Here is a 14,262-nt window from a genome sequence, read left to right as displayed (position 1 = left end):
TTTTCATTTGTAAAGTTCGGGCCAATATAAGGGAGGTATGTCAACATTCTCGAAAGTGTACGTAGGTAAGTGTGCTTGCTTGTGCTCATGTACTTATGCAGGGTTGATCTTAGAGATAGGTATGGTTTGGGGAGGGGGGCTCTAAAAAGCCCCCCCGATAAAAAATAATCCCCCTTACTGGCCCAGTACTGTGCCTGAGATACCCACCACTAGAGCCACTCCTTCGGATTAAGGCATTATCTGTAGCCCCAATTAAAACATAAAGGTCACCTGGGAGGGGTAACACTCAACTCTTTAGCACCCACCGACTGAACTGTCTGTCACCTATCAGAGAGTAGGACCCTGAGAGATGGGACATAGGGCAGGGACATTCTGACTAATGGGGAAAGAAGGCTTGGTGGGATGGAGCGCAGGAGGGGACAGGCTGGGGAGCGGAGGGTGTGTGTGAACTAGTAGTCGCCCCAGGAGATGATTCGGATGAGGGAGATCAAGTACTAAAAAAGCCTCTTCCCACATCCCAGGTTTCCCTAGACTGTGTGTGTGTGTGTGTGTGTGTGTGTGTGTGTGTAACAGTGTATATATTACAACATTCCTGTGTATGTATCTAGCATGGGCCCATTATGAACATGGTACATCTCTGTGGATCTTGATGGTTTATATGCAGCAGACGCACATCACACACACACACACACATTCACGCACACATTTACTCACACTCAGCAATGGAGATCTTGTAAGTGTGAAGGGGGAGATGGCTCTTCTCAGCCATTTGGGATTTGGATGCTGTGCAGTTGTTCGGGGAACTGGCTTGGGGTAATGAGACTCCTTCCTCTTTTACCAGTTGACCCTCATTCAATTCAGGTGGTTCTGTAGAAATAGCCAAGGCTTGGATTATCAAGACTCAGCACGGGCCTTCCCATCAGAATTGGGATTTGGAGACATCAGTGTCACCAATGTGCCCTTTATACCTTTGGAGTTGGGGAGTCTGGGGCAGGTGGAGAGAGAATCTGGCGGGGAGTGGGTTTCTATTCCTAGAAAAGCTGGACACCGTTTGAGAGCCCCTGGGCCGGGTGCAGGCACCAGCCTTGGGGTGCAAATGGTGGGACCTGCCAAATCTCCAGGGATCTACTCAGGTTGGTTGACCTGTTGGGTAAGCTTGAGTGAGGAGGAGGGGCTGGAGAGATGGGAAGAGAGTTCTCATTCCCCAGTGGCCGCTCCCATTCTTGGCGAGGCAGAAAGCTCCAGAAGCAGAGGATAAAGGATGTGGATGGGGGGAGGGACGAAGAGAAAAAACACTGCAAGTGCTTCTCAACCCTAGCCTCACATTCGGGTCATCTTTAAAAACACACGTGCCCAGGCTCTAGCCCCAGATTCTGCTGTAATGAGCTGGATGGGGAGGGGGACTGGGTACGGGTGGTTTTTAAGCTCTTCTGGCATCTTTAATATGCGTGTGGCCTTCGGAAGGTGGCACCGGAGCAGAAGAAGTCTAGATCCGAGGTGGCCAGGCTGCAGCTGACTGGCCATCCCCCACCTGAGCACACAGAGCAGGGGAGAGGGGACTGCTGAGAAAGGGAAGGGAGGGTGGAATGCTGGGAGCTTCTATTTGGGTAGTAGAACCCCTCTGCTGACTTGCGTGGCTTTATCGCCTCACTAGAGCTGGTGGTTTCTCACCCCACTTCTGGTTGAAAATCGGGTTGGGGTGGAAGTGTTTGGGCACAGAGAGAGAATGTCCCCCTCTGTTTTCTGTGGCTTCAGAGAGGAGTAACTCACTGTGCTCTATGGGGCCAAGAAGACAGTTTCTGGGGCTGGATGCCTCAAAGGTGGGAGTGGGTTTTCTGCTGTATACTAAATACATATTTCATATATGAATCAAGCAGTAAGCAAGCCAATCAATAAACCAATAAATAAAACAATGCAGGCCTCTTAGGGTGGCTCTCCCTTCACCCCATCAATCCTGCTTACATGCACTTTGCCCTTAGTCACCTGAAGACACCCAGCCTGGTCATGCTGGGGAAGCAGGACTCCTTTGGCCCTGGCTCCAAGGGTCAGAGAAATCTCCAGAGAGTAACAACACTGGCCACCCACGTGGAGAAGGGAGGAAAAGGGGAGATAGGCATTCCCGCTGTTTCCCACCCAAAAGCGTAGGGAGGGAAGGCAAGAGTTTGGGAACCAAGGCTGGGCCATGTGAGGTGTCTGAAGTCCAAGCTGACCAGCTCTTCCGCCCTGGGCAGCTTCACTTTAGAGGGTTGGGGATGGACTTGAGATCTGGATGGACCCCATCTTTCCACACAAAAAGATACAGTAGGCACAGCTCCCACTTGAACACAGCCCACCGAGGGCCAAGGAGCCAGCCCAGCCAGTCCATGGGGAGTGCTGCATGACCCGTGGTGGGGTAGGAGGGGGTACAGGTCAAGGAATGGAGAGGAGACAGGTGGAATGGCACTCATTTTAATGGGAAATCAGCTGTCCAGGTCCTCAGCTTCTAGAGCCACCAGCCATGGCTCATTTCCTCCTCTTTAGTCTCTGCTGTGTGGTTCTGCTTGCTGGACGTGCCTTGTCCTACTAGGTGACCTGTATGTGGACATGAAAACATGTAAGTAAAATGGGCATTAAGACAGTGACCAAAGAATGTCATTCCTTAAAAGCAGATGTTTATAATCTGGGCTTTATAAATAGATTTCAAGGGGACAATGACCCTGCAATTTTATGCAAAGTTATTGGGACTTATTTACATATGCATTTCTCTGTAAAGATGGTCTGTAGCATTTATGTGGGTCTTAAAAAATGATTAAAAACTTAAATAATATTGAGGGAATCCAGATCGTCCATAGGTGTAACCCACCAGCAAGGCACAAAGGGATCTAAAGAAATGGGTGGGAATTCCAGAGCCCCCCAACCCCCACCCCATCCCATGGCCTTGTTTCTCAGCATATGAAGGCCCAAGGAGATTTGCAAGAACTGCTGATTCACCAGAACCCTGTGGCTTACCCCATATTCCTGTGCCTGGGCCCACACTCCAGCTGCACTAAAATATCTTGAGTGTAGGTCTATGCTACTCAACTTGCAGTTGTCAGTCAGTTTGTCTCTTTAAGACAACTTGCTGCCACTCTTTTTGTGTGCGGGTGGGTATTTGTATATATCACTTTATGTAATAGTTGTGGTCCTAAAGAAGGAGGTGAACTGAATCTTTCAAATAAAAAGAGTATTTTTGAATGTGTGGAGGGAGGAGTTGCCCTAAGGTAAATCCAAACACCAGACATCTCCTCTTTCTTCCCTGATCATTTTTTCTGCTTTGTGTCTTTGGATTTTTGATATACTGGCTTTGCTTACAGGGACACACGGCTATAATGGCAGAACAAGTTTTTCTGAGAACAAAGGAATACGGTTGAATTTTCAGAATGTCTGCATGGTTTCAATTTCAGGAAGAAAACAAATCCCCAATTCTTATAGAGGTTGTCAGATAAACTTGTTTCAGTTGTTTGAAGTTTGCAAACAACCACATTATATGTACAAATGGGGACTTAATAGCCTAGGTTCCTCCATACACCCTGTTCTCTAGCCTGGCTGTTGTGCTCAATGCCTGGTCCCCGTCCTGCGGTGAGTGGGTGGTTAGAGGCACTGCTGGTGCTGGGCTCTGCCAGTCCTTGATACCTTGCATGGCACAGAATGACTGACGTGGGGGATGATGGCGGAAGTTGGCACATGACCTGGGCACTTGTGTGCAGAAGCCTTAAGGCAACCTCAGAGGCTGTCTGCTGCTCATGGACCATAGTGGACAGAACCCTGTGTGCAAGAGTCACATCATTGTGACTATGCTTTATACAACCACTATGTTCCTTATTATAACATTCATACTATGTTAACTGTATTCAACTTACTATATAGTACGTGTGCCTTTGGGTTAGTGTAACTTTTGTACAGGAAATATTTTAACTGCATGGTTGAGTTTTGTCTCTCAGTTTCCCCAAGGAAACTCTGCCAGTGTATTCTCACAAGCTTAAAAACGTTGAGGGTAGGGGTAACGCTGAGAGCAGGGCTTTTTTCCCTGAAAAAAACGTGAAGATGAAAACATGAAAACGTGAAGATGCCTTGCGTGAGACCTGCATTTTAAAGTCCATTCAAAAGGGCCAGTCTCCTGGTCCCAGCCACCATCCTGAGCATTTGAAAGCGGGAGCTGACTTGGGAAGTGCCTACTTCTTTCCTGAGGAGGAAAGGACAAGATCCTTTTGAATCCAGCTGAGTTTAGAGCTGCTTATTCTCTTGCAACAAAGGCCCTATTTCCTTTCTGATGAATGTGCCCAAAGAAGGCATTTTCTTTTGTTTGATTTTGTGAGTGACTGTTGGGAGCAGGTGTTTTTCTTTTTTTTTCTGTTTTCAGAAGACCCATGAAATTCTTCAGGTGAGACAGCAGGTGAGTCTTCGTCCCTGAGGCGTGTGTGTGTGTGTGCACGTGCACGAGCATGTGTATGCACATGAAGAGCTAGGTGGTGTGGCGCCTCAGTCCCTGTTCATCTGATATGCATATGCAGAGCCCTTTTTTCTTTCCTAATTAATTAGAAGTAATAGCTTTCTATAGTTTCTGGTACGTGAGGGAGTGAAGTGGGAAATAATTTAATTGGCTGTCTTGCTTTCAAAGCCCAGTTTAATGAAATAGTTCTCAGCCTGAAGTGCATGTATTATCTTTCCTGTTATTTTTCCAATTAACATTTCATTGGATCATGTCTGTGTGGAATATTCTAATTGGTTTGAAGGGTGGGGGTGAGAGGACAAGAGCAGATGGAGAGATAACCAGCTGTTTCTCCTGTCACCAGAGCCCATGCATGTAGGGATGAGGCTGCAGGCTTTCGCTAGTCCCTTTCCTTGGAAGAGATCAAACAACGCGACAGAATGCCGCTTGTCACCTCACCCGTCCTCACCAAGTCCTCGGGCCAGAAAGGCGTCTTCCCCTCACAGGCAGACTAAGGGAGTGCTTACGAAACTTCGGGGGGTTACTTGTGATGTGTGGCGCCAAAGGGGAGAATGAGTGGTGCCCAGAGCTTCCTGTGAGCACCGTCTCCCTCTGGGCAGAGACTCTGTTTAGTAATAGATGCTCCGTATAAATACTTGCTGGAAGAGTGAGTAACCACTGAAGGATCTCACGGTAGCCACCCCCGCCCTTCCTTCCTGTGAAGAAAGCACATAGAGGGTGGCACAGAGCAGGGCTGGGAGCAGGGTGAGGAAGCCAGGCGTCCAGGGCAGACACCAAAGGGCGTTCACTCTCAGCAAGTGCAGAGTCGGTCTTTGCACAAACCTGTGTCAAGGGCCTTCTGAAATTTGTACACCGTGGGCGCCTTGGTTGGTTCACCCTCATCCTGAGCCTGGCCTGAGGCAAAGTATTCTGTCCTCCTTCCTGACTCCTCCCTGTTCCTAGAGACATGGGGCCTCAGCCAGCCTGAGACCAGCCCCACATGCAGCCTTCTTGCCGTTTGAATGCTTTGCATGCATCATCAGAGGCCCTCGTGGTCCCCAGGGATGTGTGAGGGCAGCTGGGCCACTGCTCTGGGTCTCGGCCTTTGCCCCTCAGTGCTGTAATGCTAGTCTCTTCTCCCTTCTCTCGGCATTTCTGACCCACACTCACTGGCTTAAAGGACTGAGCCACATGTTTTGGATTAGCTAAGGACCACTGGGAGCCTAGAGGCAGGGGAGAGGCTCCTGCATGTGGTCATGTAGCCTGCTGGCCTGAGGCCTGGCTTCATATTTATCCTGGTGAGAAGAGTGGGTGTGTTCTCTTCTGGACCACTCCCAAGCTGGGCAAGATTACCTCTCTCCCAAGCTGGGCAAGATTACCTCTCTCCTCAGAGCTGGGGGAGAGGGGCAGCGGTATGTGGGGCCAGGGGGCTTTGGGTAGCAGGTCTGAGGCAAGCTGTGTGGCTGGTCCAGGTGGGACCATGTGGAATGGGGCCACAGTGGGCAGCATGGGCAGAGAGAGGGGCCTTGACCAAATATGCCTGCTTCGTGGTGGGACAGCCTGGATGGTGGAACATTTGGAGAAGTATATCCTTCCTTTGTGTGCACCCTCAGAGCCAAATCTGTAGTGTGACCTCCAAACTGTGGAGTCCTAGCCAAGATCTGGGGCATCAGAAACTGTGCAGAAACAGGACAGTGGGAGATCCCCACCCCTAACACTACATATATAATTATTTCCCCCTCTGTATTAGTGGAAACCCACAAAAAGGTGTGTGTTGTGTGTGTGTGTGTAAAATTATTATTATCATCATTTTCTGCCTCTGTATCTCTTGCCTGAGCTCAAGACAGGAAAGGTGGGAAAGGTGCCCCTGCCCCTGGCTGGCTTCTCTGGGTGCCTTAAACGAGACTAAGTGTGTTGGAATTTCAAGTCTGGCCCAGATCTGATGTTCAGCCTCCTTTCCTGTTCAGAGTTGTAGCTGCAAGTTCTGCCCAGAGCTGCTTTCTACAGGGCTACGTAGTGGTCTCCTTTCTCTTCCTGACTGCCAGGGTCCAGGCCTCTCCACCAAGCTGTTTGGGGGCAGGGGGAGCTCAAAGCCCACCACCCTCCACTGAGGCCAGGCTTACTTGGCGGGGAGAGTGGGTTTCCCTGAAATGATTTTGGACTGCCCAGCAGATGGAACTTGAGATTGTGCAACTAGCACTGGGGCCTGTGATTCTACTGATGTAACAATACCTTACAACAGGCAGCACGTTAGACATTTTGGGAGTGTTTCCAGACATCATCCCACTGTGTCTTCCTGACTGTGATGTTGGCTGGGTTGTATTAGTGGCTCAGTTAACAGAAGAGGCAATGGAAGCCCAGGTGAATTAAATGATTTGCTCAAGGTCTGTTCACCAGCTGGATCTCAAGTCACGCTGAGGTCCTGGGCTCTGGCCTCCTACTTCAGAGCACCCAAATGGGCCTCCCATCTGATGAGGAATAGGGGACAAATCACCTGAAGGCACAGAGCCGGGGATAGCTGAACCCAGACTCTTCTGGAGAGCTGATTCTGTCTTGTCAAACTGTATCCAGGGATCAATCAAAAGGATCAGTCTGCATTCCTGCAAAGACACCCTCTCCTAGTTAGTCAGCCCTGCCCGAGGAACAGCAGTGGATGGACACACAGAGAAAAATGCTTGCATTGAATGAGGGAGAGAATGTTCTGTGAGAATGGAGTGCAGGTATGCAGCCAGAAAACTGAAGCTCAAATCCTCCATGCACCACTAACATTAGAGTGACCTTGGACAGGTCACTTGACCTTTCTCCTCAAATCCTTCATCTGTAAAATGGGAACATAGGGAAGCTCTTACAGGATCATTGAGAACAAAATGACAGAATCTCTGTGTCTTTGCTGTGTAAAGTGTAACATACTAATCAAAGGGGAGTCGTTGTTGTTAATAATAATAATAATAGAAAGATTAGGCCAATACTGAGATTTCCTGTCTGCAACAGAGCTCTTTTTTACTCTGTGGAAAGGACAGGAAAAACCCTTTGTAAACTGTAAAGCACAGTACATCTGGAAGGAATCCTTAGTGGGACTGAGGTTAGCTGTAGGATCCATTGTAGGAGGGAGCACGGCCACCACCCTCAACTCCCCAGATGTATTCCGGCAATAAAGTGTTTGAGGATGGTCAAATAACCTTGACTGCCTCTGGCCACAGAGCTGGCAAGTCTCCTGCAGGCCTTCTAGAGGCAGATGTCCTACCAGGGAAACTGGAACCAGATGTACTCAAGATCTCAAAAGAAATTAATGGCAATAAGACTCTGGGGTAAAAATATCTGCGTGCACTGAGCTTGCTCACTCAGCGCCCTTCCTATCTGAGGATCATTTAGGCTTAATTATAGAGTTCAGGCGCTCACTGGGTTTTTGATTAATTTTCTTTTCAGCCTGAGGAGTGTGTGAGTGTAGCGGGTCCCTGTGTGTGTGTGTGTGTGTGTGTGTGTGTGTGTTTACATCTTTCTTTGCAACTCAGTTGGGAGCTGGCTCTGGTGATGTCTAATTGTGCCCTCAGTTCTAACAAGAACATTCGTTGTGCCAACCAGAGCTCGGAAAGCCATTGTGTGCATTGCCTCCGCCCCAGGGGCCTCTCCTTCCGCCGCGAGGGATGGTGGCTGGCAGGGCCTTTGCTCAGCTGGGTCCTCAGCTCTCCTCCTCCTTTTGTGCTTATGGGGCGTTGAAGGGGCTCTGAGACCAGGGGGAGCAGATTTCCTCCTCTACTAATGACCAGGGCTGTGTTAAGAGCTGCCAAGTAACAGCAGCTCCCCAACCCTGCAGCCCCTGACAGGCATTTTTGGGGCTAATCTCCCTGGAGATTACAAGGTTCTCTGCCTAAGAAAACAGTGTCCGTCCTCTTATTTTTAATACGTCCATCCAGTAGTTGGTAGGGACTATGTGGCTGTGGAGGTGAGAGTGTCTTGCTTTCTCCCTTGCTTCCTTCTCTTTGGTGCCCTCCGGGCAGGGAACACCTGGGGAGGCCCCACAGTACAGTGTCCTAGCATGGGATTTGGAGCCAAATGGCCCAGTTCGAATCCTAGCTCCTGACATTTCCTGGTTGTGCGCCCATGGATAAGTCACTTAACCCCTCTGGATCTCAATTTATTGTCTCTAAAATGGGGACAGTAATATCAACAACAACATTACACTCCCCACAAGACTGTCTGGGGATGCGAAGACGCATGTAGAAGCCATTGGTAAAATACTCTATAAATCACAGTTCTCTTATTTTACTGCTCAGAATTGCTGCTTAGAATGCGATTTTGCCCTTATCATTCCTAGCACTAGGAGATGGGGAGTTGTAAACAGGCCCTTGGAATGGGAGGTGGAGAGAGAACTAGGCTCCAACCTTCCCATGGGCCGTGGACCAAAGCACTGACCTGGGAATAGAAAATCCATGCTGCGAAGGGCCCAGGTTAAGAGTTCAATCTCAAAACAGCTGTCATGTATAAGAGGGAGTCTGGAATATTCATTTTTTGACATAATGGTAATGAAGATTTCACCCTATTTTTTAAAGGAATAATTCAATTGTCTCTAGTGCTGGGAGGGTGATTGGTTCAGAGTTGGACACAGGAGAGGACTGTGGGTCTCAGGTCAGTGCGCCCATGCTGTGCTATGAGATTTGGGAGACCCAGGCTCTTCTCTTGGTTCTGGTACTAATTAGGTCTGTGACCCTGAATAGATGAGCTGATTTAACTGGACCTCAATTTCCTTGAGATTGTGGAAGAAAAGACCTCAAAGGTGACTACATTTAAGATGTATTACCTGGCAAAATGCTCTTCCCCACATGGAATTAAAAGCTTTTGTGCCACCAGAAACCATTGCATTATGTGTGTGTCCAGAATTCAAGTATAGTCTTAAGACCACCCAACTAAAACCTGATCAAGGCACCGAATGAGCCTCTCTAAACTGATGGCCTCTGGCATCAGACCTCAGGGACTCTCAGGGGAAGAAAAGCCTGGTGGGAGGATGAGGTGACCCCAATAGAGATTTCAAGGTGAATTCTCTCTTGCTGGAGAGCCTTTCATTTGGCAATATCCTGACTAAGCTGAAAGGTAACGATCTAAGCATCACAGAAAGAAAAGGGATTGTTTCCTTGCAAAACCACTTTAACTTTAAAATAATCGGCTGCAGGGCAGTGGAGCATTCTGCTAGGCTCATTCCAGAATGGAGAGACCCACCCTCACAGCTGGCAATAGTATCACCAACAATAATCATAATGTGTATTTGCCCAAGGCCTTTGCCTTTTATATGCACTTTCCCCTCTATTTTTCTCATTTTGTTATTACATAATTTTTGAGAAAACTGGCCAGGTCATTTCTTTTCAAACTCTGAAAGTGCGAATTTTCAGCAGGAACAAGTCTAGCTATGTATGCTGCCCCTTGGTTTCTACAGATATGCCCTTGAGAAAGTTATGCTGTACGTAAATGTGATTGTGGGAGTCATATCTTGTTTTAATGGATGGGCAAGGGGAATTTAAAAACAGAAATCTTGTACAGGATTTTGTAATGATGTAGCGATCATTTCTCATTAATCAGTTGTTTGTTGCAATTTTGGATTTTTAAATATCAGGTTTTCTTAAGCTAGGGCCACGTGGGTTAGATTCCAGGATTGGTGTCCTAGCATCCCATAACGGTGGCGTCTAATACAATCAGAGGGAGAGTTTGTTGTGTCGGACGTCAGAGTGGAAAATAGGCAGCTCTATTTTAGCCATGGAGCTCTTTGGAGCCCCCATAAAAAACAAGGAAGCATGGGAAGGACAGTGGAATCCAAATGTAACAGCTGAATTATTTTTAAATGGAATGTCTCCAGGTCTTCTGTGAGTCACTGATGTGCCATTAATGTACTGTTATAAATAGCTCAGCTTGCCATCAATAACTAATCTATAAGAGAGTAGCTGGTGGTTGGGGTTTGAGGTTAACACTACATGATTTCAAGTGGATCTGTTAACCCTCTCTTGTAAATAAGCACCATCCCCTAGGACTAGAACCTGAAAGAGATTAGACTTAACTGCATTTTTAATAAAAGTAATAAAAAAAGTCCTCCTGGTTTTCCTTCTCCATTCTCAGACTCTGGTAGAAGACATCATTGGAGCCAACCATAGGATTGTAATTACTCTGAACTTCAGCTCTTTCACATCTGAATTTAGGCTGCCAGTGTCCATCCATAAAATCTACAATGACATTGTGACAGTTTTATAATTATTTTGCTTGGGGGATTTTAAATGAAGAAACCGTGTGTGTGTGTGTGTGTGTGTGTGTGTGTGTGTGTGTGTGTGTGTATCACAATTCTCATGATTGAGAATAAATTAAAGACTCTTTTCTGGGTGTTGTAAGCTGGAAGACTGGGAAAAATCCTTATTGTAAAGACTGGAAACTCTTTGAAAGTTTGATGTTGGCCTGACTAAAGGAAATGTCTCTTATCCTTGATGGTTAGATCTCAGCCGTATAGTCTTGCATAATGTGAGCAGCTCAGATTTTCATTAAAGAGCTCTGAAGTGAAGCATTATGAGGCACTTCCTCACAAGTGTTCATGCAGTTAAAGTTGAGCTTCTGTGAAATCAAGCTAAAATAAACATATCTAAAGTGTATGTGCTGGGCTACAAGGACATATGTAGGGACTCCTGGCACATGTGTTGGTCATGCTATCAGCATCCTGGTGTGTATGCTTACATGTGTGCATGTAAATACATATGTGCATTCTGTATGTTCACATCATTCAGAAGCTAAAAAGACCTCAAAAGAATGAAAATAGTATTCTTATTTGTTAAAATGTTCTCGAAATCCTACATGGATTCCATGGTTTATAAATAGTTATCTTTTTGTAAATTTAGGGCTGGTATGGGAACAGGAGAAGCAGCTGTAAACAAAATCATAATTAAGGTTTCACCAAAAAACACGGTGAAGTCCCCAAATATCATAGCTCCTGCAGAATACAGGAACTGTCTATCCAAATACTGTGATAAAGGATACTCAACACAGTCAGATTTTGGAAAGAGGTGGGTAGATGGAACCATCGAGGCACCGTCTGTTCACATCAGAACCCTGGACAGTTCCCAGGAGACTCCCCTTCAGAATGGAGCAAATATCAATATATCTCTAGTTCTCTAAGTGTACCTTTCATTCCACTGAGTATGTTGAAGATCTGATTGTCTACTGATAAATTCATAAGTATTAATTTGTAGTAACAACTTATTCCTCCTTCTCCCCATTCTCTTCACCGCCCGACTTTCATTCCACCTCCTTCCCCGAGCATCCTCCAGTAAGACAGTGGGACTGTCTGTCTTACAAACACCTGGTGTGGATGTTTTCACTCCCACTTCTAATTGGTTGGGAAGCAGCATTTGCCACAGGCACTGTTTAATTTTGTTTCCATCCCCTGCATCTCACAGGAAAGAAATGATCAGTAGTTCGGATAAAAGAATCATCCTGGTCAGCTCCAAAATATGGCTACTTGCATGGTAATCACAGCAAGTCTGTCAAATCAGTGATTTCTTTATTCCTAAAAGGAAGGGACTTTTCCTAAGGATTATGGTTCTACCACCCAAGAAGCAGCCCTACTCTTCATAAGTGGCTGCAAAGGCTGGCAAACCAAGAGGTCTGCTTTGGCTCAGAAACTCAGTTTGGCTCCTGCCACCCCTGGCAACCTCACTGCGTGTCATAGCGTCATGTGCTCCACACACAGTTAGGCCAGTCTGCTTCTACTTAGGAGGGATCACAACCAGAGGTGGTCCTCGTTTGGGCCTCCACATGAGGACCTGGGCATCGTTGGCATTAGGTTTCACTAGTGCATTGGGGGGGATGGGTTCCATCCGGCTCAGAATCCGGGGCTGCTCCTGCTGAGTCCTGCCCACCAGCCGGGCCCGTTGCCCCAAGAGCTGAAGAGGGTCCACCTCAATGTCCACCCTCATCCTCCACTTGATGGTCTGTAGAATGATCTTCTCCTTCGTGGTGGTATTCATGGCCACCAGCCAGGTAGTGAAACTTTGGTCCCTCTTGATCCTTGTGAGCAGTGGCACATTGCTGTCACTCACTGGCACTGCCCACGTCACACTTGGGTAGAAGTTGTCATTCATGCTGACGGAGAACCTGGAGATCTTGTTGGTGGGACCAACCAGGGTCACAGTTTCTGTGGTGTTCCCGTACCAAGGGTAGCTCACCCCATCTGAGTCACTGATGGCTTTTACTCTCCCTTCCCTCAAGTCAGGTAGTTCCCAGCTTGACCTGGCAAAGCAGAAGAGACGCACAAGAAAAGAAGAGGCTGAATGAATTTTTCAAAAGCTGGAGAGGTGCCCACCACTTACTAACACAGTCAATTTGGGCAAAATGGGAAGTTCAGAGGGGAATTCAGGTAAGAAAGTTCTATGCTGTGCTGCTTTAGGGTTAAATAGGGACAAATCAAAACAACACAAAGATTTCAAAGGAATACAAAAACAAGTTAAATAAAATCTTAGCTGGTCCAGCTGGAAACAGGAAGCTCAGAGAGGCATCTGTGAGCCCCACAGAGGAATCAGCTAGTTGGGATGGTGGAACTGTAATTAGCTGGTTAGAGGCATTCCATTGCAAGAACCATTTTCTTGGGAAGTATGAGTGTGTATAAGGTTTGTTTGTTGGGAAGAGGTGGTGACAATTTGATGTACTTGGAAGGAAGTACCAGGAAGGTACCAGGAAGGGGGGCGAAAGGAGGCACAGTTAAGGGTTACATCAATTTCCCAGAAAAATCACAGTAGTAGAATTTCTACTCAACAAAGAAGGTTGCTTAAATTCCAGTCATTGGCCAATCTAGCACTTGGCAAACAGACGTAGAAACTGATAACACAAGGAGATCATGGTCACCTTGGAAACCACTTCAATGCAAATGTTGTGCCTTAGACTGGCATACATAGTCTCTACTGTGCTGTTCTCCCACTGACTTCAGGTCCAGCCTGGAAGTCCAATTGCTTAGTTTAGCAAACTTGCCATTCTGGACACTTTGCTACTCCTTCTGGCTGCCCCTGACCTTAGCCCATGTCACTCCCCTCTGCTCACCACCACCACCACCACCACCACCACCATCATCATCATCATCATAACTGATACTTATTGAGCACTTGCTCTATTCCAACCACTGTGCAAAGGACTTTAACTATGTTATCTCAGTTAACATTCAAAATGTTCCACAAGATAAATGAATTTCTATTTTACACACGAGAGGATGGAAGTTTAAAGATGTTAAGGTCCACACCAAGGGTTCTACAGATTGTAAGAGGTGGAGTTGGGAGTTATCTGTCTCTAGAGTCTATGCTTTTGACCACTATGCCTTACCACCTCCTGGTTCTGGAGAAAGCCAGAGTGGAGGGGACTCAGGTTGCCCAGTGTGCTTGCAGCTCCCAGAGCGGCTATGGGGGAGTTGGATTGAATCCAAAGAGAAGCAGAAGTTTGGTCAGCAGAGCCCAACTATGCATTCTCCATATATCCACTGCTGGGACTGGGAAAGATTCTCAGTGATATTGCAGAAGAATTTAATAATTTAAAAAAATGAGATGCTCCACTCATCAGCCAAGACGTGTAGCCTTGTTTGATATAAAGTTCTTCCTTTTATGAAGTGACGGAAGATCCTACAGGGCTTTAAACGAATGGCTTAAGAGAGAGTTGCTTTGTCAACTGATGCAGAAATGTCTCAGCATCCTTTACCGTCACACGGGGACATGGAGACACTAACTGCTGCCCCTGGCTGGCCCCCACAGCATCCCCTGTGCTAGTCATCCCCAGTCTGAACAGAAGGGCAGGTGGGGCTGCCTGGG

General features: G+C 47.1%; 1 protein-coding gene across 4 annotated transcripts in view; it reads right to left on the bottom strand.

The window, feature by feature from the left end:
• Positions 1–2,434: 2,434 nt before the first annotated feature.
• FAM78B (family with sequence similarity 78 member B) overlaps positions 2,435–14,262 on the bottom strand; it is an 81,829-nt gene continuing 70,001 nt past the window's right edge. Inside the window, exons 2-3 of one of the 4 annotated variants that reach the window (XM_019794039.2) lie at positions 11,597–12,703; positions 2,435–2,571 (exon numbers count right to left, since the gene is read on the bottom strand). In XM_019794039.2, the coding sequence (XP_019649598.1) occupies positions 12,181–12,703 (523 nt within the window). In that variant the 3' untranslated portion in view covers positions 2,435–2,571; positions 11,597–12,180. Of the gene's footprint in view, positions 2,572–3,935; positions 4,046–4,109; positions 4,202–11,596; positions 12,704–14,262 lie in introns of those variants that run through there. The other 3 variants (XM_034667220.1, XM_034667219.1, XM_034667218.1) reach the window with 3 other exon arrangements.

This window comes from Ailuropoda melanoleuca, chromosome 8 (genome assembly GCF_002007445.2).
Source record: "Ailuropoda melanoleuca isolate Jingjing chromosome 8, ASM200744v2, whole genome shotgun sequence".
Classification (NCBI taxonomy): Eukaryota; Metazoa; Chordata; class Mammalia; order Carnivora; family Ursidae; genus Ailuropoda; species Ailuropoda melanoleuca.
Note: the sequence above shows the minus strand (reverse complement) of the source record. Positions and strands in the feature narration are given on the sequence as shown.